This window comes from Ascaphus truei, chromosome 15, assembly GCF_040206685.1.
Source record: "Ascaphus truei isolate aAscTru1 chromosome 15, aAscTru1.hap1, whole genome shotgun sequence".
Taxonomy (NCBI): Eukaryota; Metazoa; Chordata; class Amphibia; order Anura; family Ascaphidae; genus Ascaphus; species Ascaphus truei.
The window spans coordinates 8,672,346-8,695,074 of NC_134497.1; the positions used below are offsets into that span (position 1 = coordinate 8,672,346).

Genomic DNA, 22,729 nt, shown 5'->3' on the forward strand with positions numbered 1-22,729 from the left:
TTATAATGGTACTCGTGTGATAGCGTCCTCATTTATGCTGTATTATTGATTGTACTCCCAGCACGGTGCATTACAGTATTGCATATAGCTACCGGTAATTACAATTTACCAATAGATTTTAAAATGTTGACTTTTTTATATGATCAATCACATAAAATCATGGAGTGTCTCTTTTAACGGGGTTTAAGTGAGTCCAAACGGGAGAGCCAGAAACCGGAACATTTGAATGATTTTGAGAAAATTGTCGAGAGCAGAAAATGTGATACAAATCTGGAACAGTCTTGGCTAAACCAGGACGTGTGGTCGCCCGTCACCTAAAGGTGCAGTTTGGGGCCTTAATTAGTGCGCAGTCCCCACACGAGCTCAGGACTCCACTATCTTGCCTGGGATCCGCCAGTACAGATTCTTTGGGGAGAACCCCAGGGAGACGCCTCACAAAACTGGGGGTTCCCGACCCCCACAGTTGGGAATCAATGATCCAGAGAAATAGATTATCCAGTACCAAACCCCCAGACATTACAGGGTGACATCCAACAATCATGTCGCTGCTTGTGACCTCGGGGATTTGTGGTTTCTCCCCCCCCCCCCCCCACACACACACAATTGTTTCACGACTCGGTTACAGCACAAATTCCTGTTTTAGGGTGTGATCTCTCTGCCACCGGGGCTGCAGGGCAATTATTCACAATGCAGTGTGCAGTATGCCCCTGGCGTTAAGACGCCTGGCCTGTTCTGCTGACACTGCAGAGGAAAGGGTTAACCCTGCAATCTGGGACTTTACATCTTGTTGACAGAGCGAATGATTTCTTTTTTCCATGGCCTGTTCTCCCCACAGGTACAGAACACAAGTGCAGCCTTTGCTCACCAATCATTAACCCTTTCTGACACGTACAAGGTTTGGTGGAAGAGGAGGGTGATGAGCGTTTGCATGGTAGATAACCTATTAGACTGGACTTCGACCCTATAAATATCCGCTGCAGTCCTGTCCATTTACAGGGGGGTGGGAAACTCAGCCATTCCATAGTGAAGAAAGGGCAACTGCAGTCCTCAAGGGCCACCAACAGGTCACGTTGCAAGGATATCCCTGCTTCAGCACAGGTGGCTCAGAATGACTGCACTTCCTGTGCTCAAGCAGGGATCTTCCTAATACCTGGCCTGTTGGTGGCCCTTGAGGACCGGAGTTGGCCTCCCCTGGTTTAATGAAGTGAGATCTAGGCCTGTATGGACATTGGGTGCATTTAGAATTGAGCACCTTTTCCTACACGGGCGAGTGAACCTTTTTTCACAGCGGCATCAATGTCATACAGTGCATTGTGACGTAACGTGTGTTATATACCTTGTCTGCCGCTCCAGTAATGATGGGGTTAACTGATGTTCTCCTTTTTAGAATGAAACCGCAGAAACCAAGTAAATTAAGTCTAGTAGGATAAAGAAACAAAACCTGCCTGTATGTTGTGACCCCTTTGGCCTGCGTATGATCCGAAACACTCGGTACGGTCGTTTTCACTAGAACCTCCTCCAGCATCAGCGGAGGGTAACCTAACTCCTGCAGTTTCGGTCTTGTGTCTCTGGAAAGCATTAAAAAAAAAAAAAAATGTCTCTTTCCCACTGCGCTCTGCACATGCACAGGCGTGTAATTCTCTCCGTGTTATGGACGTATGTGCACACGCAGCGCGGTGTGGAGTAGTGCATTAACCCTTTGCGTGCCGCTCCATATTAGGAGTGCAGGCTTTGACGACTGTGCTGGTTTTCTTTGTCGGATCGGCTTCTTGCCAGAGAGATGTATATATATATTATTGTGACCCTGCCTCACGCTGTAACCCATCCCCTGTGGTGCCTGTGTGTGTTTTTTAACCGTGTATGGAGTGCCGTATCTCTGGATGTCCCTGTGACCTCGGGGCCGTTGCATCAACCCCCGAGCTGCGGTTTGTTTTTTTTTATCCAGGAACAATTCTGTGGAAAATAAATGAATCAGAGGAGACGCGTATTCTGAGTGATTTGTGCCCATGGATTTTAACCTCTTCACTGCCTGGCTCCAGTGCACCGCAGGCCTTTTCTATCAGCAAAGCGGTGAAAAGTTACATAGTAGATGAGGTTTAAAAAAAGGCTTCTGCCCATCGAGTTCAACCCAAATCTGTTCATTTCCCCAAATTATTTATTTATTTACCTTTTTCTGTATACAAACCACCTTTCCATTCCATCCTGTTCCTCTCTGCACCCCCGCCTCTTATAAGACAGGCACCTTTCACATAACTGTGGCTTGGTCCTAGAAAACCCAGTGGGAGGTGGGTTCATGGAGAGAAGAGCCTGGTTGTATTTTCAGCCAATCACAGCACTCCTTGGTTTTAGCACCTGTTAGTTACAGTACACGGCACTTGCCGTCAGCGACCTGCAGCACGTGGCTTTGCATGTTGCCATATTCTTTTGTAACCCGCGATGGGGTTAAGGTCGCATTCATACCTCATATCTTCTCTCCCAAACCCATAAACCACTTATCTATGGTTTTCTGTCCAATTGCCTGACACCTGCTCTACTGTAGTATTTTCCTCCATAACATTGCAAAGATACGCCCTTTCTGTTGTTATTCTGCTAAACCTCTAACGCAGGCCCTCATTCTCTCCCGTCTCCATCACTGTAACCTCCTAATGTCCGGCCTTCCTGCCTCTCACCTGGTTCCCCTGCAATCTATCCTAAACGCTGCTGTAGAATCACTTTTTTCCTAAATCTGTCTCGGCGTCTCCCCTGCTGAAATCCCTCTGCTGGCTTCAAAATAAACTGTATCACTTACAAAATTCTCTCTTTAAAGGCTATACCCTCCTCTGCTCCTCCTTACATCTCAGCCCTAATTTCTCACTATACACCGTCCCGACTCTTGCGTTCTGCTCAATGATACCTTCTGTCTACCACTTTGTGCCTAAAAACTTTCTCACTCTCTGCCCCACACACCTGGAATGTCCTTCCCCTCAATATCCGACTAGCACCCTCTCTCTCCACCTTTAATGCCCATCTTAAAACACCTTTTTAACGATGCATATGGGTAGCTCTGTGGCTGATACTGTACATCTCAGATGCATTTACCATGACCCCTTGCACTTAACAGAACGCCCTCCTACTGTCTCTGTAAGTTCTTCCTTCTTACCACTTAGATTGTAAGCTCTTTGGGGCAGTGAATCCTTTTCCTAATGTTACTTTAATGTATGAAGCGCTTATTCCTATTATGTCCTGCGTGTCACTGCTGTAAAGCGCTATGTACATGAATAGTGCTATATAAATAAAGATATACATATACACGGCAGGTTACAGTGACTCTTAACCCTCTCACTGCTGCAGTGCTCGTATTGCTGCAGCATTGGACCCTTCGAGGTTCTGTCTGTATGTAGTGTATCCGGCTTCCGAGGACGCTGTGACTTCACATCCATTTTTCTCTGTTTTATTTATTTAATTAGAAAATGTGTTACCAGGAAGTAATACAGTGAGAGTTACCTCTCGTTTTCAGGTACAGCAGGGCCCCGCTTCTCGGCGCCCCTCTTATCCGGCGGCACCGAGAAAGAGGCCGCCATCTTTGAATCAGAGTCGCGCATGCGCAGAACTGGCGGTTGCGCCCGTCGCGCATGCGCAGACTGTTGTCTGCGCGCACAGACATTAGGCCGCGCATGCGCAGAACGGCGAAAACGCCGTTCTGTGCATGCAAAATCACTGAAAATCGCCGGATCCGCTTTCCGGCGATTTTCACTATACGGCAGGCCTTGGAACAGAACCCGCCGTATTCCCGGGGCCTGCTGTATGTCCTGGGCACAGAGTTACGATGACAAATACATGGTTACAAATGCATCGTTACATTAAGTGAGCAGGGTTATACATTCTATACAAGACATTGCATGCAGTTAGAGATAATATACGTTATAGGCGTATGTAACGGTTACAGACCAGATTACAATGTGAGACAGCCTTAGTTATGAAAGAACTTAGACTGGTGGCGGCTGTGAGCGTCTCCAGTAGACCAGTTGTGAGGTGCACGGTAAGAGAAGGAGGAGCGGCCGGATACTTTGCTGAACCGTGGGACTATAAAGCACCTGGACCTGATGGCATTCACCCAAGAGTTCCTATGGGGTTTCCATTTATCCAGGGCCGTGCTGTAATATCTAATACTGTATCTAAGGGTAATTACACTATTAATTGCCAATGACACTAAAAGGAGCGTTTCTAGCTGTGAGGTTAGACTGGCTAGAACAGCGATGAAATTCACCCACTGTCAGCAAATAAACATTAAAACGTGTTCCGTTAACCCCTTCAGTGCCAGCAACACAATGTTCTGCACCCTTCTGTAGTGAAAAGGTTAAAGAGCCAAGTACTCCCACTCTTATTACACCCCAGCAGCGGTTTTCGCCGTGAGATCGCACGTTTGGCGTATAGACGGAACACACGGATAACGACCCCTGACGGAGGGTGGGTTTGGGGAGCCCCCCCGAAAGGCGGTGGCAGTTTCTTGGCTCTGCACAGAGAGATTTAGCTGAAGTGGTTAAAGCGCGTGTTTGCGGTTGTTTTCCGTTTATCCGGTATGCTGACTAGATGGCGGTGGGACGGGGTGACCGCGACGGAGTGGCGCAGGGAACCCAAAGGACACCACGCATGAAGTTGCAGAGATGTCCCGCGCGTGTGCCTAGGTAACCCTTCACATAAGTGCAGCCGGCAATAATAACTGCGTGAAAAGCACGCACAGCTTACAGAGCAATGTGCTGCAGGTGTCTGGTGTGCAAGGGGTTAAGATGCTGCTATGTGGGGGGGGGGGCGGGCACACAGACCCCCGTGTGAAGAGTGTATATTCCTCCAAATCACCAGGAGCCTGTTTGGGAACACACGAGTTACAGCTCATCTCGTCTGTGGATAGACATGTCTGCAGAGCATTACTGCCAAAGCTGTGCAGAGCGTTCCAACTAGGTATCACTGGGGAGTGAGAGGCCCGCAAGGTGGGTGCATCTTCTGTACCTGGGGGAGGGGGGAGGGAGAGGTACGTGTCCCTGATACAAAAACAAGGCGCACAACGCACATAGTGAAGTAAAATGATGTTGTTTTACTAAAAAGTTAAAGGTTCTGCGTACATCAATTGAGAATAAAACAGGCAATTGGTTAGTGGGGTTACCACACGGTGAGTCAACTGGGACGTTGTACAGCTCTTCAGTTCAGGCAGCAGGGACACACCCGTAACCGGCCAGCCTTGTGGCACACTCCGCTCGTCCCAGCGGTGACAGGTGGTGAATCCGGTGAATAGTCCCGTTACAGAGTACAGAAAACTCCGTGAGTCCCACACGCCCACCCGGAGCACTACCAGTGCGTCGCTCGGCTCCATGACGCGCCTGCCGGTGACGTAATGGGATTCTCCTCCCCCTCCGGAGTATGGGGGAAAGTCCAGGGCAGCGACAGACACGTAGAGCAGCGGGCGATAGTGAGGGGGGGGGGGGGGGCAGGGAGGGAAACCGAGTGCTTGGCGCAGCACCAAGGTCTGGGGAAGATTGGGGAGCAAAATCTTCCAACGCGTTTCGTAACTAAAAGTTACTTCTTCAGGGAGTGCGCCTTGTTTTTGTGTCATTTCTCCAATAGCAGGGGTGTCGAGCCACCCCTTCATGAAGGCTGCAGACGCATCATAGTGACCTCCATTACAAGGTTTAATCACGCCAAATTGTGTCACTGTCAGCACGTGTTTTTATGTGGGACTATGTTCTAGTTGCGCACTGATCACCTTTTTTTCCATGTGTCCCTGATGTCTGTATATTAGGAGGGGGGGGGGAGGTATGTGTCCCTGATATCTGTGTATTAGGAGGGGGGAGAGGTATGTGTCCCTGATGTCTGTGTATTAGGAGGAGGGGAGAGGTATGTGTCCCTGATGTCTGTGTATTAGGAGGGAGTGAGAGGTACGTGTCCCTGATATCTGTGTATTAGGAGGGAATGAGAGGTATGTGTCCCTGATGTCTCTGTATTAGGAGGGGGTGAGAGGTATTTGTCCCTGATGTCTGCGTATTAGGGGGGGTGAGATGTATGTGTATTAGGAAGAGGTCAGAGGTACGTGTCCCTAATGTCTCTGTATTAGGAGGGAATGAGAGGTATGTGTCCCTGATGTCTCTGTATTAGGAGGGGCTGAGAGGTACGTGTCCCTGATATGTCTGTGTATTAGGAGGTAGTGAGAGGTACGTGTTCCTGATATCTGTATTAGGAGCAGGTGAGATACAAACATCCCTGAGGTCTGTGTATTAGGAGGGGGGGGGGGAGAGGTACGTGTCCCTGATGTCTGTGTATTACGAGGGAGTGAGAGGTATGTGTCCCTGATGTCTGTGTATTAGGAGGGGGGAGAGGTATGTGTTCCTGATGTCTGTGTATTAGGAGGGAGTGAGAGATATGTGTCCCTAATGTCTGTGTTTTAGGAGGGAGTGAGAGGCACGTGTCCCTGATGTCTGTGTATTAGGAGGGAGTGAGAGGTATGTGTCCCTGATGTCTGTGTATTAGGAGGGGGGAGAGGTATGTGTTCCTGATGTCTGTGTATTAGGAGGGAGTGAGAGATATGTGTCCCTAATGTCTGTGTTTTAGGAGGGAGTGAGAGGTACGTGTCCCTGATGTCTGTGTATTAGGAGGGAGTGAGATGTATGTGTCCCTGATGTGTGTGTATTAGGGGGGGGGGGGGGGTACTGTCCCTGATGTCTGTGTATTAGGAGGGAATGAGAAGTATGTGTCCCTGATGTCTGTGTATTAGGAGGGAGTGAGAGGTACATGTCCCTGATGTCTGTGTATTAGGAGGGAATGAGAAGTATGTGTCCCTGCTGTCTGTGTATTAGGAGGGAGTGAGAGGTAAGTGTCCCTGATGTCTGTGTATTAGGAGGGAATGAGAAGTATGTGTCCCTGATGTCTGTGTATTAGGGGTGGGTGGGGGGAGAGATATGTGTCCCTAATGTCTGTGTATTAAGAGGAAGGGGAGAGGCACATGTCCCTGATGTCTGTGGATTAAGAGGAAGGGGAGAGGCACATGTCCCTAATGTCTGTGTATTAGGAGGGGGGTGGGGGGGGGGGAGAGATATGTGCCTGATGTCTGTGTATTAGGAGGGAATGAGAAGTATGTGTCCCTGATGTCTGTGTATTAGGAGGGAATGAGAAGTATGTGTCCCTGATGTCTGTGTATTAGGGGGTGGGGGGGTGGGAGAGATATGTGTCCCTGATGTCTGTATATTAGGAGGGGGGGGGGGGGGTACGTGTCCCTGATGTCTGTGTATTAGGAGGGGGGTGGGGGGGGGGAGAGATATGTGTCCCTAATGTCTGTGTATTAGGAGGGGGTGTGACTCCAGTCTCCTATGGTCTGACAGGCACACTCAGGGACGTGAGATCAGATTTCAGGGGGTGTCACTTGCCCCTCCCTCCTGGGCTGGCGTCCTCGTATACTGTACCTGCTGCAACCTGTCACCGTGTCCCAGACATCCTGGGAGGGGGGTGGCACCCTCTGTATAGTGACAGCGGTCCCCGCGGAGGGACCCCCCGCTTGTCCTGTGCCCCTGTCCCAGGGATGGGGGGGTTGTACACACCCCCACGTGACACAAAGTGAGTATTCTTGTTCATTTTCTGGGCAGACTGTTAACCCTTGTCTCCCCAGTCAGCATTAACCCATTATTAGCCAGTCGGTATGGGGAGAAGCCAGGCAGGGCTTAAGGAGTTAAGAAGGATTAATATGAATATTAATAAGGGTGACGTATACATTGAAATAACATTTCCTGTTCGTTGCCAAATTGTTTTATTTTTTAGATGATTTAAAACAAACTTCTATATAAAGGGTTTTTCCAATTGACCGGTTATGTCACATAGTTACATAGTAACATAATTACATAGTTACATAGTCACATAGTCACATAGTCACATAGTTATATAGTCACATAGTAGATGAGGTTGAATAAAGGACATACGTCCATCAAGTTGAACCTATGTTGACCCTAATATAAGGGGCTATAGTAGCAGTTGGATGCAGCATTGAAGCGGTTAATGGGGCTGAGCCCGGTATCAGGTGTCTGGGAGGGGGCCTGAATTGCCCTTGTTTGTTGCCACAGATAAGGTCGCCCAGAGCCGGGATCCCCCCCCCTCCATGTGTCTGCCCCCTGGGGTTAGGATGGAAACCCTGAGCACGAGCCTGAGGAAGAGAGCAGGCGAGGGGCATCACCGCGCGGAGACCCTCATCACGGGGGAGCAGCTAAGGTGAGGAGCCCGAGGGCAGAGGCACTGTCCCCTCAGGAACTGCCCCAGGGAGGGGGGCACATAGACACTGCCCCAGGGAGGAGGGGGGGCACAAAGAACTGCCCCAGGGAGGAGGGGGGGGGGGGCACAAAGAACTGCCCCAGGGAGGGGGGGACACAGACACTGCCCCAGGGAAGGGGGCCACAAAGACACTGCCCCAGGGAGGGGGCCACACAGACACTGCCCTAGGGAGGGGGGGGGGCACAAAGACACTGCCCCAGGGAAGGGGGATGCAGACACTGCCCCTCAGGAACTGCCCCAGGGAGGGGGGGCACAAAGACTGCCCCAGGGAAGGGGGATGCAGACACTGCCCCTCAGGAACTGCCCCAGTGAGGGGGGGGCACAAAGACACTGCCCCAGGGAGGGGGGGCACAAAGACACTGCCCCAGGGAGGGGGGGCACAAAGACACTGCCCCAGGGAGGGGGGGCACAAAGACACTGCCCCAGGGAGGGGGAGCCACAGACACTGCCCCAGGGAGGGGGGGCCACAGACACTGCCCCAGGGAGGGGGGGCCACAGACACTGCCCCAGGGAGGGGGGGCCACAGACACTGCCCCAGGGAGGGGGGATGCAGACACTGCCCCCTCAGGAACTGCCCCAGGGAGGGGTGGGGCACAGACACTGCCCCGGGGAGGGGGGACACAGACACTGCCCCTCAGGAAATGCCCCAGAGAGCGATAGACACATACACAGCGTATCGGTTTATTTAACGTGTGTCTTGTGACAAATGCAGAATTACTTTGTACATTGTGATATTGCACAGAGATGGAAGTCTGTCTTCACCAGGCGCGTGTGTGTATTTTGCGTGTGTGTATTTTGCGTGTGTTCGTGCAGACCTGTATGTACGTTACATGTGTCTACACACACAGACCTTTGTACTTTACGTGTGTGTGTACTTTACGCGTGTGCGCTACGTGTGTGTACTTTACGTGTGTGCGCTCACAGACCTGTGTGTCTCCATGCAGACCTGTGTACTTTACGTGTGTGTGTACTTTACGTGTGTGCGCTACGTGTGTGTGTACTTTACGTGTGTGCGCTCACAGACCTGTGTGTCTCCATGCAGACCTGTGTACTTTACGTGTGTGCGCTACGTGTGTGTGTACTTTACGTGTGTGCGCTCACAGACCTGTGTCTCCATGCAGACCTGTGTACTTTACGTGTGTGCGCTACGTGTGTGTGTACTTTACGTGTGTGCGCTCACAGACCTGTGTGTCTCCATGCAGACCTGTGTACTTTACGTGTGTGCGCTACGTGTGTGTGTACTTTACGTGTGTGCGCTCACAGACCTGTGTGTCTCCATGCAGACCTGTGTACTTTGTGTTTGCTTGTGCGCCAACAGACCTGTGTGTACTTTACCTCACAACTTGGTGAATATGTATTCTTTTATTGTGTGTTCCTATATTGTTCGTTTATCGATCGCGCGTGTGTGTGTGACACAGGTTTTGTGTCGAACTTATACACAAAACTTTTTGTCTGTTATTGGCTGACTGTATGTGTTACATTGTGTCACATGTTCTTGGCCCATTAGGCAACACAGGTTAACCATCTGGCACAACAAGGGTTAAGTGGGATATAAAGACTTAACCCTGTCAATGCTGGATTTTGCTTTTCCGCACTGCAGGAGTTATGGTGCCTCAGTGGCAGAGCGTGGAGCCTTATCGCTAAGGTCTGGCCCTGTATTGGAGGTCTCTGTGTGGAGCACAGAGGGGATTTCTCTGCCTGGGAGGCCACCTTACAGCAGGGCTGGCAAACTCCAGTGCTCAAGAGCTACCAGCAGGTCAGGTGTTTAGGATATCCCTGCTTCAGCACAGGGGGTGCAGTCGAAGACCTGTAGTCTGTTCTCCTCCTCTCCATCCCTCTGCCGCTGTGGTTGAAGGTCCCTGTTAACCCTCCCCTCCCCGCTGTGTCACACCCCCCTACACTCGCATAACAAGTCCGGCTGGTTCCTGCGTGTGCCTTAACTCTTGGACTGCCGGACAGACCTGCCGAGTCCTGCCCAACATTCTGCAACTTATTGTGCTGCCTCCACCAGCACACGAGAGGTTAACTCCATGTGTTTGGCAGTCGCAGTGTGTGTCAGGGGCACGGCTGTGAGCTGTGCTGTGTCCTCGGTCCTCCCGCCTGATACACAGGGGTGACACTGCATCACACACAAGGTCTGAGATAAGCCTCCCAAAGTCATGTGTCCGATTTACTGCCAGGCTCCCAAACATGTGGCAGCACCCCGGGAGGGACATTACAAACCGTGTCTTTATTTATATTGCGCCATTCATGTACATGGCGCCTCACCGCAGTAATACACGTGACAATCGTACAAATAACATAACACACAATGGGAAGAAGCGCTTCAGACAAGTGACATTTAGGAGTCCCTGTCCCGAAGAGCTCACAATCTAATGACATCTATAGGAATTGCTTTAGATCGTCTAACAAGAACGTAAGCGGAAACGTTTTAGCGTTGTGCGAAGTTTTGCTGCCTCTGTGACCAGTTCAGCCTCCCGAGGTCGCGCGCTGCTTTTTCATGGCAAATAAACTCTGATAACTCTTAACACTGATACGGGCGGAAGGAGCGGCGCAGTGAGTGAGGCTGAGGCCCCGGTAACTCCGCTGCAACGCGCGCCCGCGAGACTGGCGGCGCGTGCAGCCGATTCCCTGGTCTGCAGCTCACTGCGGGAAGAGAGACCGGGGGGGGGGGGGGGCGTGGCGGGGGCGCGACCATGACGTCACCCGGCAGGTTCGCCCTCATTGGCTGAACCGCCGGGGGGGGGCGTGCCGTATCGCTCGTCGGGAGTCCTGCTCTCAATTCTATTGAGAGCAGGAGCAGCTCTCGCCCGAGCGCTGCGGCCCCCCCTCGCAGCGGGCCCGGCGCCATTGAGGGGAGGGCTCTCGTCCGTGCAGCGTCCGCCACAGCGGGCGCTGTAGTAGGCAGCGGGGGCAAGGCCTTAAGATACTGACTAGCACTGAGTGTGAAGCAGGGGAACCTGGTTCAATTCCCGGTGTCGGCTCCTTGTGACCTTGGGCAAGTCACTTTATCTCCCTGTGCCTCAGGCACCAAAAACATAGATTGTAAGCTCCATGGGGCAGGGACCTGTGCCTGCAAAATGTCTCTGTAAAGCGCTGCATAAAACTAGCAGCGCTATACAAGAACATGCTGCTGTTATTATTATTATTATTATTATTACTGCAAATCCTCTTCTAAAAACTATTCCCGTATAACACCCCTGCCTGTACTGTTCAACGGCAGATTTCCCTTTTATAAGCACAACGCTTTATAGAAGGCGACCCAGAATTTCAAAAGTGGACACATTTAAAACAAATGACATCACTTTAGAAGTAAATGACTTTCACGGTATCTGTCTAATAGCGTCTCCAGTAACGCTGTATTATTTATTTATTTCAGTTTGTTAACATATAACCTAACACAAACTCTTCCGTGTCGCAAAATGATGGTTTGGTTTCTGTTTAATAAATTGTTTGGCGTTTCCAATATATTTAAAATTTTTACTCTTTGGTTTGATCGATCACATAAATGGGCCGTCTGCCTGTGGTTTTAAAGCGATTCCAAAGAGGGGCGAGCTAAAACCTGGGACGTGGTCACCCTACTATATAAGAACAAATGTTTTGGGTTCAAACCCCACAGACGTCTCTTATTTGGGATAGTGTAGGAGTGCCTGACCCGTGTACTGCCAGCAGCACGTGGCGGTTCTGGCAGCGGAGAGGTTAAGTGCAGTATAAGGACATCTTTGTGCTCTGTCCTTGAGTTTGGGAGGAGTTTTTTTCCATGTGCTCAAACACTGTCCAGTGTTTAAACTCCTCTGCCCTCTGGGGCATTACCCCTGCTCCAAGTGCCACCCAACGAGGACTACCCCCTCCCTGCTGGGGGCACCAAAAACTCGGGGCCTCACTCCGATGTGCTGTGTGGCCTTCAGCCAGGGTCATGTGTTAAATCCCCACCCAAGGTACAGAGTTGGATCTCGGATGGCTTTGTCCGTGGGGTGTGAGTTAACCTGCTTCAAATCTGACTGTTACATTACTTTCTCTCTGTGCCTCAAGCCCCCACACTGGAGCGTTGGGTCTGTGGGACAGGTGTCTATTGGGTTTGAACTGTGTGTGTGCACCAGTGGTGATTACATGAATACCTCTGACATGTGCTTTTACAAATGTGGCAGTTTTTTTTAACACGTTTAATATTGAGGATTATTATTAAAAATGAATGAGGGTGTGATCTGTCATTGTCAGAGAGCCAAGAAAGGTAAGGGGAGGCAGTAGAGGGTTTTACCTGTGTAATATCTGTGTTACACACACACACACACTCCGAACCCTCCCACGTCGCCGTGTTTACCACGTTACTTTACAGACGTTGATAAGCCTTCGGTCACCCGGATATGATCCCTGGAACATGTCCCTGCCATGGGAGGGTTACTGGTGGTTGGAAGGTCCTGGATAGGTATAAAGTGGTTACATTCTTTCTCATCCTCTAATGCAGTTAGACATATTTAACGAACGTGTGACCCGGGCTTCTTGATGGCTAAGATCTAGTTTGTTGATTTTTAGAATGATAGAAGTTCTGCTAATGCCACGTTCATTCTGTACTTTTTCTTTTTGTATTGCCATCCATTACTTTTATTGGTGATGTTGGCCACCTGCCTTATATTATTATGTTCACATGCAATAGACCTTTTAAAAGGTAAATAAAATGTCACTGCCATTAGTGCACTTTTGGTCCAAGGAGAGAGACTGTCCCTTTTGTGTGCTTTTTAAAAAGCATCACAAGGTCTCTTAATCTCCAGGTGACAGGTCTATTGTCCCTTGTTTCACCAAACCGGTACCTGCTCACCAGGAGTGGTTCCAGGCAGAGCATCCCTCTTACCCCTGTGCAGGTCCCCGGGGCTGTGCTCCGTTACATAATGAGACTTATTCATACTGTAACCGATGATCCTTTTTTGTTCAGTGTTTGTGGGTAGCACGGTTTCTACATGGGCAGGGCAATAAGGCACTCGGGCTGTTGTGTTTCCTGCTGCAGGCTGCGGCTGCACGATGCCAAGCTGATTAAAGACCGGCGTTACCACCTGCGCACCTACCCAAACTGCTTTGTGGCCAAGGAGCTCGCCGATTGGCTGATGGAGCACAAGGAGGCTCCGGATAGAGAGACCGCTATTCGCGTCATGCAGAAACTCATGGACTATAACATCATCCATCACGGTGCGCCCTGCCCCTGCAGCTCTCTGCTGTAAAACGGGGGCCTGTGGGGGCACGCAATGAATGCTCTGTCCGTTTTCTTATGGGCAGGGGAAAAGTGGGGCGTCAATGGAGGCCGGGATGCTACCATTGTTTTCAGGGTTCTAGCTCAGTGTTTCCAAAACGGGGGGGGGGGGGGGGGGTAACACAGAGCAGATTCACTGCATCAATAACTAGATTTGTACATTGCAAGAAGTAAAGATCCTTCTGCTGCCCGCCCCTCGCACCATGCCCACCCTTTGCGCTCTGCTGCTTGCCCCTCATGCTCTGCCCGCCACTCGCCCTGCCCACCCCTCGCGCTCTGCTGCTTGCCCTCCACTCGCTCTGTCCTGTCACCCCTCGCACTCTGCTGCTTGCCCCTCACGCCCTGTCCACCCCTCGCGCTCTGCTGCTTGCCCTCTGCCCTCCACTCGCTCTGTCCTGCCACCCCTCGCACTCTGCTGCTTGCCCCTCACGCCATGTCCACCCCTTGTGCTCTGCTGCTTGCCCATCGCAATCTGCCCTGCCTGGTAACTCGGTGATAAGAGCAGACCTGGAATAATGAGAGATCTCCTGGTAACCGGTGGGACAGGCGCTGTGACTTCAACCCCCGGGTTAACCAATTACCTTCCCCTCTCCCCGCTAGAGTTTAGGAGCTGGCTGTGTGAAGCGCTCTAAGACAAGAAGGGGTTAATACAGCACTGCGGGGACCTTACATAGGAGATGGGGGGCAATGCTGATTTATCCCCAACACCTTCCCTGCCAGCTCTGCTCCTGCCCTCTTCTTTGTCATAATTCCCCCTGTCCCTTCTCCTTTCCTGTGTGCCCACACTCAGTGCCCCTACCCCCCCTCCATTCCCTGTGTCACGGCTCTCAGTGCCCCTCTGTCCCCAGTATCACGGTTACATGTAGCCCTGTCCCTGTGTGCCCTTGGTGTGACTGTCCCCTCTCCCCCCGCAGTGTGTGACGAGCACTCTGAGTATAAAGATGCCAAACTGCTGTATCGGTTTCGGAAGGACGATGGCACGTTCCCCCTGAACAAAGAGGTGAAAGTCTTCCTGAGAGGCCAGGGTTTGTACGAGACGTGAGTATCACCGAGAGGCCACAGGTACATATCCACACAGGCACCATATACACATGGGTACATATATACACACACACGTGTGTTATACACAAGGATACATAGGAAGGTAGTGATCAGGTGCCCCCCGTCACCGGCTGTGCCCCTCTCGCTATCAGGATGATGACGGGTAAGGAGGCCTCCATACTGAAGGTTCGGGAGCAGGGGTCTGAGCGGTACCACCGGACCTTTCCGGGCTGTGAGATGCTGGACTGGCTGGTGAAGGAGGGTGAGGTGCGGAGCAGGGAGGAGGCGGAGGAGCTGTGCCGGGCACTGCTGGAGCATGGAGTCATACAGCAAGGTATTCTATAATCTCTCGGTGTATATGCATTGGGCTGTCCACGCTGGCGCGTTGAGTTCAATGAATGTCAGTGTCCGGCGGCGCACGCTTGTGCCCGTACGCTCGCGGGCGCTAGGTGCTTGGCGAGACAGATGACATTGATTTCCAGGCTCTCTGAAGGGTCGCATGACATTCAGTAACCAATCGGCGCCAGTCACTGCTCGGCCAAGTGCTCATGCTTAGAGAGTTGGTGATGTCACTGCGCTGTTACCCTGTCATTTCCCCGCACACACACTACATTGTGACCCTGTTCCCGTGTGCTGCAGTCTGTGCGCTCTGCCGCGACCTTGTCCCCACGTGCTCTGCCGTAACACTGTCCCTCCCCTTTGCACGCGCTGTGCAGTGACCCTGTTCCTCCCGTGCGCTCTGCACTATGCCCGCGCACTCTGTGCCGTGCCATGCTCCTGCCCGCGTGCTCTGCCGTGACCCTGTTCCTCCCCTGTCCCCACTCAGTGACCGGCCGGCATCACTTCTCCGACTCGGATCTGCTCTTCCAGTTCCGCGTTAATTTCCGCCGCAGGAGGAGGCTGACGGAGCTGCTGAGCGAGAACCTGCTGCCCTCCCTGCACGAGTCCCCCGACTCCCCAGAAAGCCCCTTCTGCCTGCGCAAACTCAGTGCTGAGCTAACCAATGCCAGCTTCCTCTCCGGTGAGAACGGGTGGGATGATCTGTGGGTTGGGATCGCCAGCAGGGACTGGTTAATGAAGCGATGCTCTGCGGGTTTGTAGCACAGAGACCCTGTAGTACTGAGGTAATAACAGCTCATGGGCAGCAGGTGGCAGCATAGCCCAGCTGTAATATTCACTGAAATATTATTATAACTGGTAGCAGTGCAGACACCACAGGGAGGGAGGATAAACGTCACAGCTGTCTCTCCTGCGATAATAAATCGGCTTTTAAATAAAGAACGTGATGTAAGAAACGTCTCCCCTTTTCTCCTAGTCAACATCCAGCTCCAATCTAATAATGTCATGGTGTTTGCCATGTCTCCAGCATTAGTACAACTTTGTCAACATTATCAATCATGATGGGCAGAGAGAGATGATATTCGGTTCTCTCTCTGCGCCTCTCCTCTCTCTCCCTCTCTCTCGGCTCTTTTCCTGCCTCTCTCTCCTTTCAGTCCAGCCCAGCAAGGATCTTAAGGTTCTGTCTGCGGTTAGAAGGAGCAGCATCACCTCTCTGTCTGCGGGATCCGGTGCCAACTTCTTCTGCCCCCCTCCCTTGCTGACACTGCACCCCACAGCGGAATGCAACCCCCAGTCAGGTGAGGCTGTGCCAGGGCTCGCAAAGCATTCTGGGGGTTGTGGTCCTGTTACTCGTACTGGTCGAGTGATGAGGAGCTATTGTAGGACCACCTTTCAGGGAAGGGGTTAACTATAATGTTAAAGCCTTTGCTCCTAATTGAATCCCCCCCTCACTGTTTAATACAGATAAATGTAAGGTCATGGATTTGGGAAACTAACGAAACGGGCAAATTACAAATTACATGGGGATACATTTATGGGAATCCTTGACGGAGAAGGATTTATTAGTGCTTGTAGACAGCAGGTTTACCAATAGTGCTCAAAGTCAGGCAGTAGCTTCAAAGGCAAACCAGATCTCATCTTGCATTAAACGGGCAATGGATGGAAGGGAAGTCAACCTAATTATGCAACTTTTATAAAGCATTAGTAAGACCACACCTTGAATATAGAGTACAATTTTGGGCACCACTCCTTAGAAAAGACATTCTGGAACTAAAGAGTGCAGAGAAGAGCCACCAAATTAATAAAGGGGATGGATAATCTAACTTATGAGGAGAGGCTAGATAAATTATATTTATTTACATTAGAAAAGAAGCGTCTAAGAGGGGATTTGATAACTATCTACTATATATTTCTGAAAGCGTCCTATGTGGCTATGTCTGTATGTGTCTCCCTGTGTCCCTCCCTGTGTCCCTAGCGGCAATCACATTGGACCTTTTGCCAGGCCAATGAGATTGCTCCCTTGGCCCGCCCGCCCCCGCACACCTCTCATTGGCCTGAGGCGGTGTGACGGGCCAAAGGTCACACACACACACACACACACTTCCCCCCCACCCTCCCTCCCCCCCCCATCACGTGCACTGGCTCCCGGACGGAGGGGAAGCGCAGCCCTCCTGCCCCGGCCGCCAACTGCAGGTTCCTCCCCCATCGCTCTCAACCGGCTCCCGGAAACACGGAGGGTAAGCGCGGCACGGCCCTCCTACCCCAGCCGCCGGCGCTCCCTTAACTCCCCGGCGCTCCCTTAACTCCCTGGCGCTACCTTAACTCCCTGGCGCTACCTTAACTCCCCGGCCGCTGGGGGGCCAAGCAGCCTCCTCGGATGTGTGTGTGTGTGTGTGTACATTTTACTCCTGCTAACAATTTGTGCCTCACTTTCACCCCTACCCCTGCCCTTCCCCACCCCCCCCTACCCTTGCCCTTCACCCCCTCTACCCCTGCCCTTCACCCCCCCCTGCCCTTCACCCTGCCCCTGCCCTTCACCCTGCCCCTGCCCTTCACCCTGCCCCTGCCCTTCAACCTGCCCCTGCCCTTCACCCCCCCCGCCCTTCACCACCCCTACCCCTGCCCTTCACCCCCCTGCCCCTGCCCTTCACCCTGCCCTTCACCCTGCCCCTGCCCTTCAACCTGCCCCTGCCCTTCAACCCCCCCACCCTTCACCCCCCCGCCCTTCACCACCCCTACCCCTGCCCTTCACCCCCCTACCCCTGCCCTTCACCCCCCCCCACCCCTGCCCTTCACCACCCCCCCACCACCACCCCTGCCCTTCACCCCCCCCCCCCCCACCTCTGTCCTTCACCCCTGCCCGCACACAACCCGACAGCCACACGCACACACACCCCTGACGCGCACACACACACACACTGACTGACTGACACTCACTGACTGACGCACACACACACACTGACTGACGCGCACACACACTGACTGACGCGCACACACACTGACTGACGCGCACACACACTGACTGACGCGCACACGCACTGGCTGACGCGCACACGCACTGGCTGACGCGCACACGCACTGGCTGACGCGCACACGCACTGGCTGACGCGCACACGCACTGGCTGACGCGCACACGCACTGACTGACGCGCACACGCACTGACTGACGCGCACACGCACTGACTGACGCGCACACGCACTGACTGACGCGCACACGCACTGACTGACGCGCACACGCACACACTGACGCTGACACACGCACACTGACTGACACGCGCACACTGACTGACACGCACACACTGACTGACACGCACACACTGACTGACACGCACACGCACTGACTGACGCGCACACGCACACACTGACGCTGACACACGCACACTGACTGACACACGCACACTGACTGACACACGCACACTGACTGACACACGCACACTGACTGACACACGCACACTGACTGACACACGCACACTGACTGACACACGCACACTGACTGACACACGCACACTGACTGACACACGCACACACTGACTGACACACGCACACACTGACTGACACACGCACACACTGACTGACACACGCACACACTGACTGACACACGCACACACTGACTGACACACGCACACACTGACTGACACACGCACACACTGACTGACACACGCACACACTGACTGACACACGCACACACTGACTGACACACGCACACACTGACTGACACACGCACACACTGACTGACACGCGCACACACTGACTGACACGCGCACACGCACACACTGACGCTGACACACGCACACTGACTGACACACGCACACTGACTGACACGCGCACACTGACTGACACGCGCACACTGACTGACACGCGCACACTGACTGACACGCGCACACTGACTGACACGCGCACACTGACTGACACGCGCACACTGACTGACACGCGCACACTGACTGACACGCGCACACTGACTGACACGCGCACACTGACTGACACGCGCACACTGACTGACACGCGCACACTGACTGACACGCGCACACTGACTGACGCGCGCACACTGACTGACGCGCGCACACTGACTGACGCGCGCACACTGACTGACGCACACACACAGTGACTGACTGACGCACACACAATGCATGAAGCTGTAAAGGGGGACAAACATAGCTGTAAAGGAGGGAGGGGGGGACTGGATTGATGTGAATGGGGGACAAACAGAGAGGGGGGGAGGGGTGAGGAGAGAGAGAGGAGCGGGAACATTACATCCCGGGCAACGCCGGGTCTCTCAGCTAGTATACAAATATATTTCGAAACAATACAAGGAGCTTTCAAAATAATTCATCCCACGGGCAGTACAAAGGACTCGGGGCCATCCCTTAAGGTTGGAGGAAAAGATTCACCAGCAACAAAGGAAATGGTTATTTACAGTAAGGGCAGTTACAGTGTGGGAATCACCCATTGAGACTGTGTTGGCAGATAGAATAGATTTGTTCAAAAAATAGGTTGGGCTTCTTTTTAGAAAGGAAAGGTGTACAGGGATATACCAAATAAGTAAACATGGGAAGGATGTTGATCCAGGGAGTAATCAGTTTGCCAATTCTTGGAGTCAGGAAAGAATTTATTTTCCCCTTATGAGATATCATTGGATGATATGTCACTGGGGGTTTGTGTTTGCCTTCCTCTGGATCAATATACTGTAAGCACGGATATAGGATAAAGTATCTGTCGTCTAAAATTTAGCATAGGTTGAACTTGATGCATGTCTTATCAACCTCATCTACTGTGTAAGTGTATCTGAAGGAGCAGAGAGAGGAGGACTGACCCCCCGACAATGGGCTTGTATAACAGAGTGGGACTGACTTTTTTCTGTACTCTTTCCCAGTGCTAACGAAGCCAGTAACGAATGAGGAGCTGCTGTCACCGGGAGCCCCCTACCTCAAAAAGGCTCTGACTGTGAGTGTGAGCGACGGGTGTGAGAGTAGGGAGTATCACACAGGGTTCCTGGGGGGAAGCAGTTATCAGGAAGAATCCAGGATGCAATTAGATACAGCGAAGATTGGAGATAGGTTGGGGTGCAGAGGCTGACGGGGAGTTTGGGGAGAGGGCGGGGGGTGCAGTCACTGGTGGGGAGTGGGGTGCAGACACGGGCAGGAATCCGGTGCTGTAGGATCAGTCCCAGTTAGTTTCTGGTCTCTCTCTCGCACAGATTGTTGGGGACGCTGTTGGTTGGGGGTTTGTGGTCCGCGGGGGACAACCCTGTCACATTCAGGCTGTAGATCCTGGGGGGCCGGCAGCTGCTGCTGGAATGAAGGTAAAGGGACCCGGTGCTGTGATGGTCTGACCCTGTGACACATTGACGCCTGCTTGGTGGGCCTTGTGCTGTGATGCCTGCTTGGTGGCCCTTGTGCTGTGATGCTTGCTTGGTGACCCCCTGTCCTGTGACTCTTGCTTGGTGACCCCCTGTCCTGTGACGCTTGTGCTGTGACCGCCTGCTTGGTGACCCCTGTGCACCATGACGGTAATAATTATTAAATGCTCTTTACGTAACTGGTATAAACCATTTTTGGACGTGCTTTTGCCTCTAATTGTAAGCTCTGCAGACCTGCTTGTAAAGCCCCCCAGTATAACCCAGCATGAACTCTCCCCCCCCCCCCCCCCACAGGTGCGGCAGTTTGTGTATTCCGTTAATGGGGTCTTATCCCTCCACCTCGATTACCAAACCATCAGCAGCCTCATCATGACCGGGCCTCGGACCCTCGTCCTGGAGGTTATGGAGACCATCGAGGGGACCCCCTAACTCTCTCTCGGATAAAGCAATGCATGATCTTTTGTCCTCCCCCTGTGCCCTTAACCCCATCACAGGAGGGTTTAAGGGAGACTTGCCGTATCCAGGTCTCATTGTGTCTGGGTTAAAAATCCGAACCTGGCCTTTTTTGTTACATAGTAATCGGGGGGACTGTGCAAATAGTATCAACCAGTCCTGTTGGATAAACAGTATGTATATAGAATTACTATAATAAGATTTCCACATTAAACCTCAGAAATGTATATTTCATACTCTGGTCTCACTCTGCTGCTTTATTTCATGTAATGATGTAAAAAGGCAACAAATCCTCAGGAATCCCTTTTTCGTTATGGTCAATTATGAAAAACTAATCTTATCCGGAATCCTTTGTTGGTTACAAAGAGAAACAAACCCCCCAGTGACATGGAAATCCTTTCTTAAACTCTTCCCTTAATTGGCTAAGTGTTCATTTTCATTAGTCTGCATTGTGTTATCTGGAGCTCTGTGTGCATCGCGGTGTAAATACATTGTCCATGTAATAAAGTCCTTTTTTATTGTGGATAATGGCTCTGAAGATGATGTTGATGATGTTGTGTTCTAGAACACCTTGTATTGTTGTGTTCTAGAACACCTTGTATTGTTGTTGTGTTCTAGAACATCTTGTATGAGTGTTTTTATAGTTTATTTGTAACGCGCCAACATATTGCGGGGGGGGCACAATGCTCTGATCCTGAGAGCTTACACTCTAGAGCAGGGGTGTGCAAAGTTGGGGTGGCGTGAGATTTCTCTGGGGGGGGGCGCGGGCGGTTGCAGAGGCCCCACGCTCTCCCCCCCCCCCCCAAGGCATTTAAATTAAATGCCGGAGGATCGCGTGCGGCCTCTGTAACTCACTTACCGAGATTCAGATGTGTGGTGGGACGCGTCGCTGCGGGGTCATGCCGTGATGTCACATGACCATGCGGCATCATTTGACGCTGGAAAACTAGGTAAGGGGGGAGCAAGCAGGGAGGGGCGCAGCTCCAATGATTTGTACACCCCTTCTCTAGAGCAGTGTTACCTTTTTATTTCGTTTTTATTTAAGAAACCCTATAATTATATTGAGAAATTCTGAGGAACCCCGCCCATAACGTGTCTGAGATCAGATGCATTGTAAGGAACCCCAACCCTCTCTAATAGCGCGTCTGAGATCAGATGAAAATTTAAAGTCTTCTGTATTTGGTACAAACTTCTAATGACACAAAAATTGCAGGGAACACTCTAGGGATGCCCTTGGAACACCTGTTGAAAACACTGACTTAGAGGGAATAAGCGCCAATGTTGAAACAAAAAGTAAAGTGACTGCTCATTTTGGGACGACGTATATTAGGATGGAGTATGGTCCAGTCAACCAGCTCATTTTAGTTTTGGGTGGGGAGGGAGAATGTTAGTGGGGGGGTTAGCCTGCAGATTGGTCCAGCCGCTCAGCTAGTCCCAGTAGGGTTGTTGGGGTGCGGGTGGCTGTCGGAGGTGTGCCAGACAGGCGTCCTTGAGATGGTAATGTTTTAAGGGAGGTTTTGAAAGTTGGGGGAAGAGTCCCATGATGGGTGTGGTAGGAAGTCCCAGAGACGAGGGCAGCACAGGAGAAGTTATGTAGGTGGGAGTTATTTCTACGTCATTGTGCAGGAATTGGTGGACACAATTCCAATTGTTCGTTCACAATTTATTATTGTATTTTCACATGCTCTCCGTGTGAATATACAGAAGAGCGAGAATACAGGACCGCCATCTGAACAGCAGCCATTGAAGTGCCAAGAACCTGCAATGTAAAAACAACCAATTATTAAACAGAACCGCATCCCTCCAAACATTGCACAGACGGGCTGCCCCTCTAACTCCAGGAAAACAGCAAAGGGTTAACCAATATCTCACTGCTCTCAATGGGATTTCTCTGCTAAATCTGATCCTGTTTACAGCCGAGCGACTTTAGTAAAGTCTCAATCATTAATGTATTATCATTTCTTTTTTTTAAAATATGGCAAAAACGTATTCCGTAGCGCAGTACAATGTGGGAGT

The 22,729-nt window shown here is 51.6% G+C and overlaps 1 protein-coding gene across 2 annotated transcripts; it reads left to right on the plus strand.

Moving 5' to 3' along the window:
- Nucleotides 1-7,406: 7,406 nt before the first annotated feature.
- Nucleotides 7,407-21,241, plus strand: LOC142466482 (DEP domain-containing mTOR-interacting protein-like). Of its 2 annotated transcripts, XM_075571488.1 has the most exons (10): nucleotides 7,407-7,578; nucleotides 8,079-8,223; nucleotides 13,286-13,464; nucleotides 14,440-14,563; nucleotides 14,719-14,900; nucleotides 15,393-15,587; nucleotides 16,060-16,203; nucleotides 19,775-19,845; nucleotides 20,099-20,203; nucleotides 20,555-21,241. In XM_075571488.1, exons 2-10 carry the CDS (start codon nucleotides 8,114-8,116, stop codon nucleotides 20,687-20,689), a joined length of 1,245 nt encoding a protein of 414 aa, XP_075427603.1. In that variant the 5' UTR covers nucleotides 7,407-7,578; nucleotides 8,079-8,113; the 3' UTR covers nucleotides 20,690-21,241. The 2 variants fall into 2 exon arrangements, with proteins under 2 accessions (XP_075427603.1, XP_075427601.1); XM_075571486.1 differs by lacking the exons at nucleotides 7,407-7,578; nucleotides 8,079-8,223 and adding an exon at nucleotides 9,840-10,039.
- The last annotated feature ends 1,488 nt before the right edge of the window (nucleotides 21,242-22,729 follow it).

Coding starts and splice junctions, on each gene's coding strand:
- LOC142466482 (XM_075571486.1), top strand. CDS start 9,855: ATGCTGGATTTTGCTTTTCCGCACTGCAGGAGTTATGGTGCCTCAGTG. Junction 14,564..14,718: donor GGCCAGGGTTTGTACGAGAC/GTGAGTATCACC, acceptor TCTCGCTATCAG/GATGATGACGGGTAAGGAGG. Junction 20,204..20,554: donor CAGCTGCTGCTGGAATGAAG/GTAAAGGGACCC, acceptor CCCCCCCCACAG/GTGCGGCAGTTTGTGTATTC.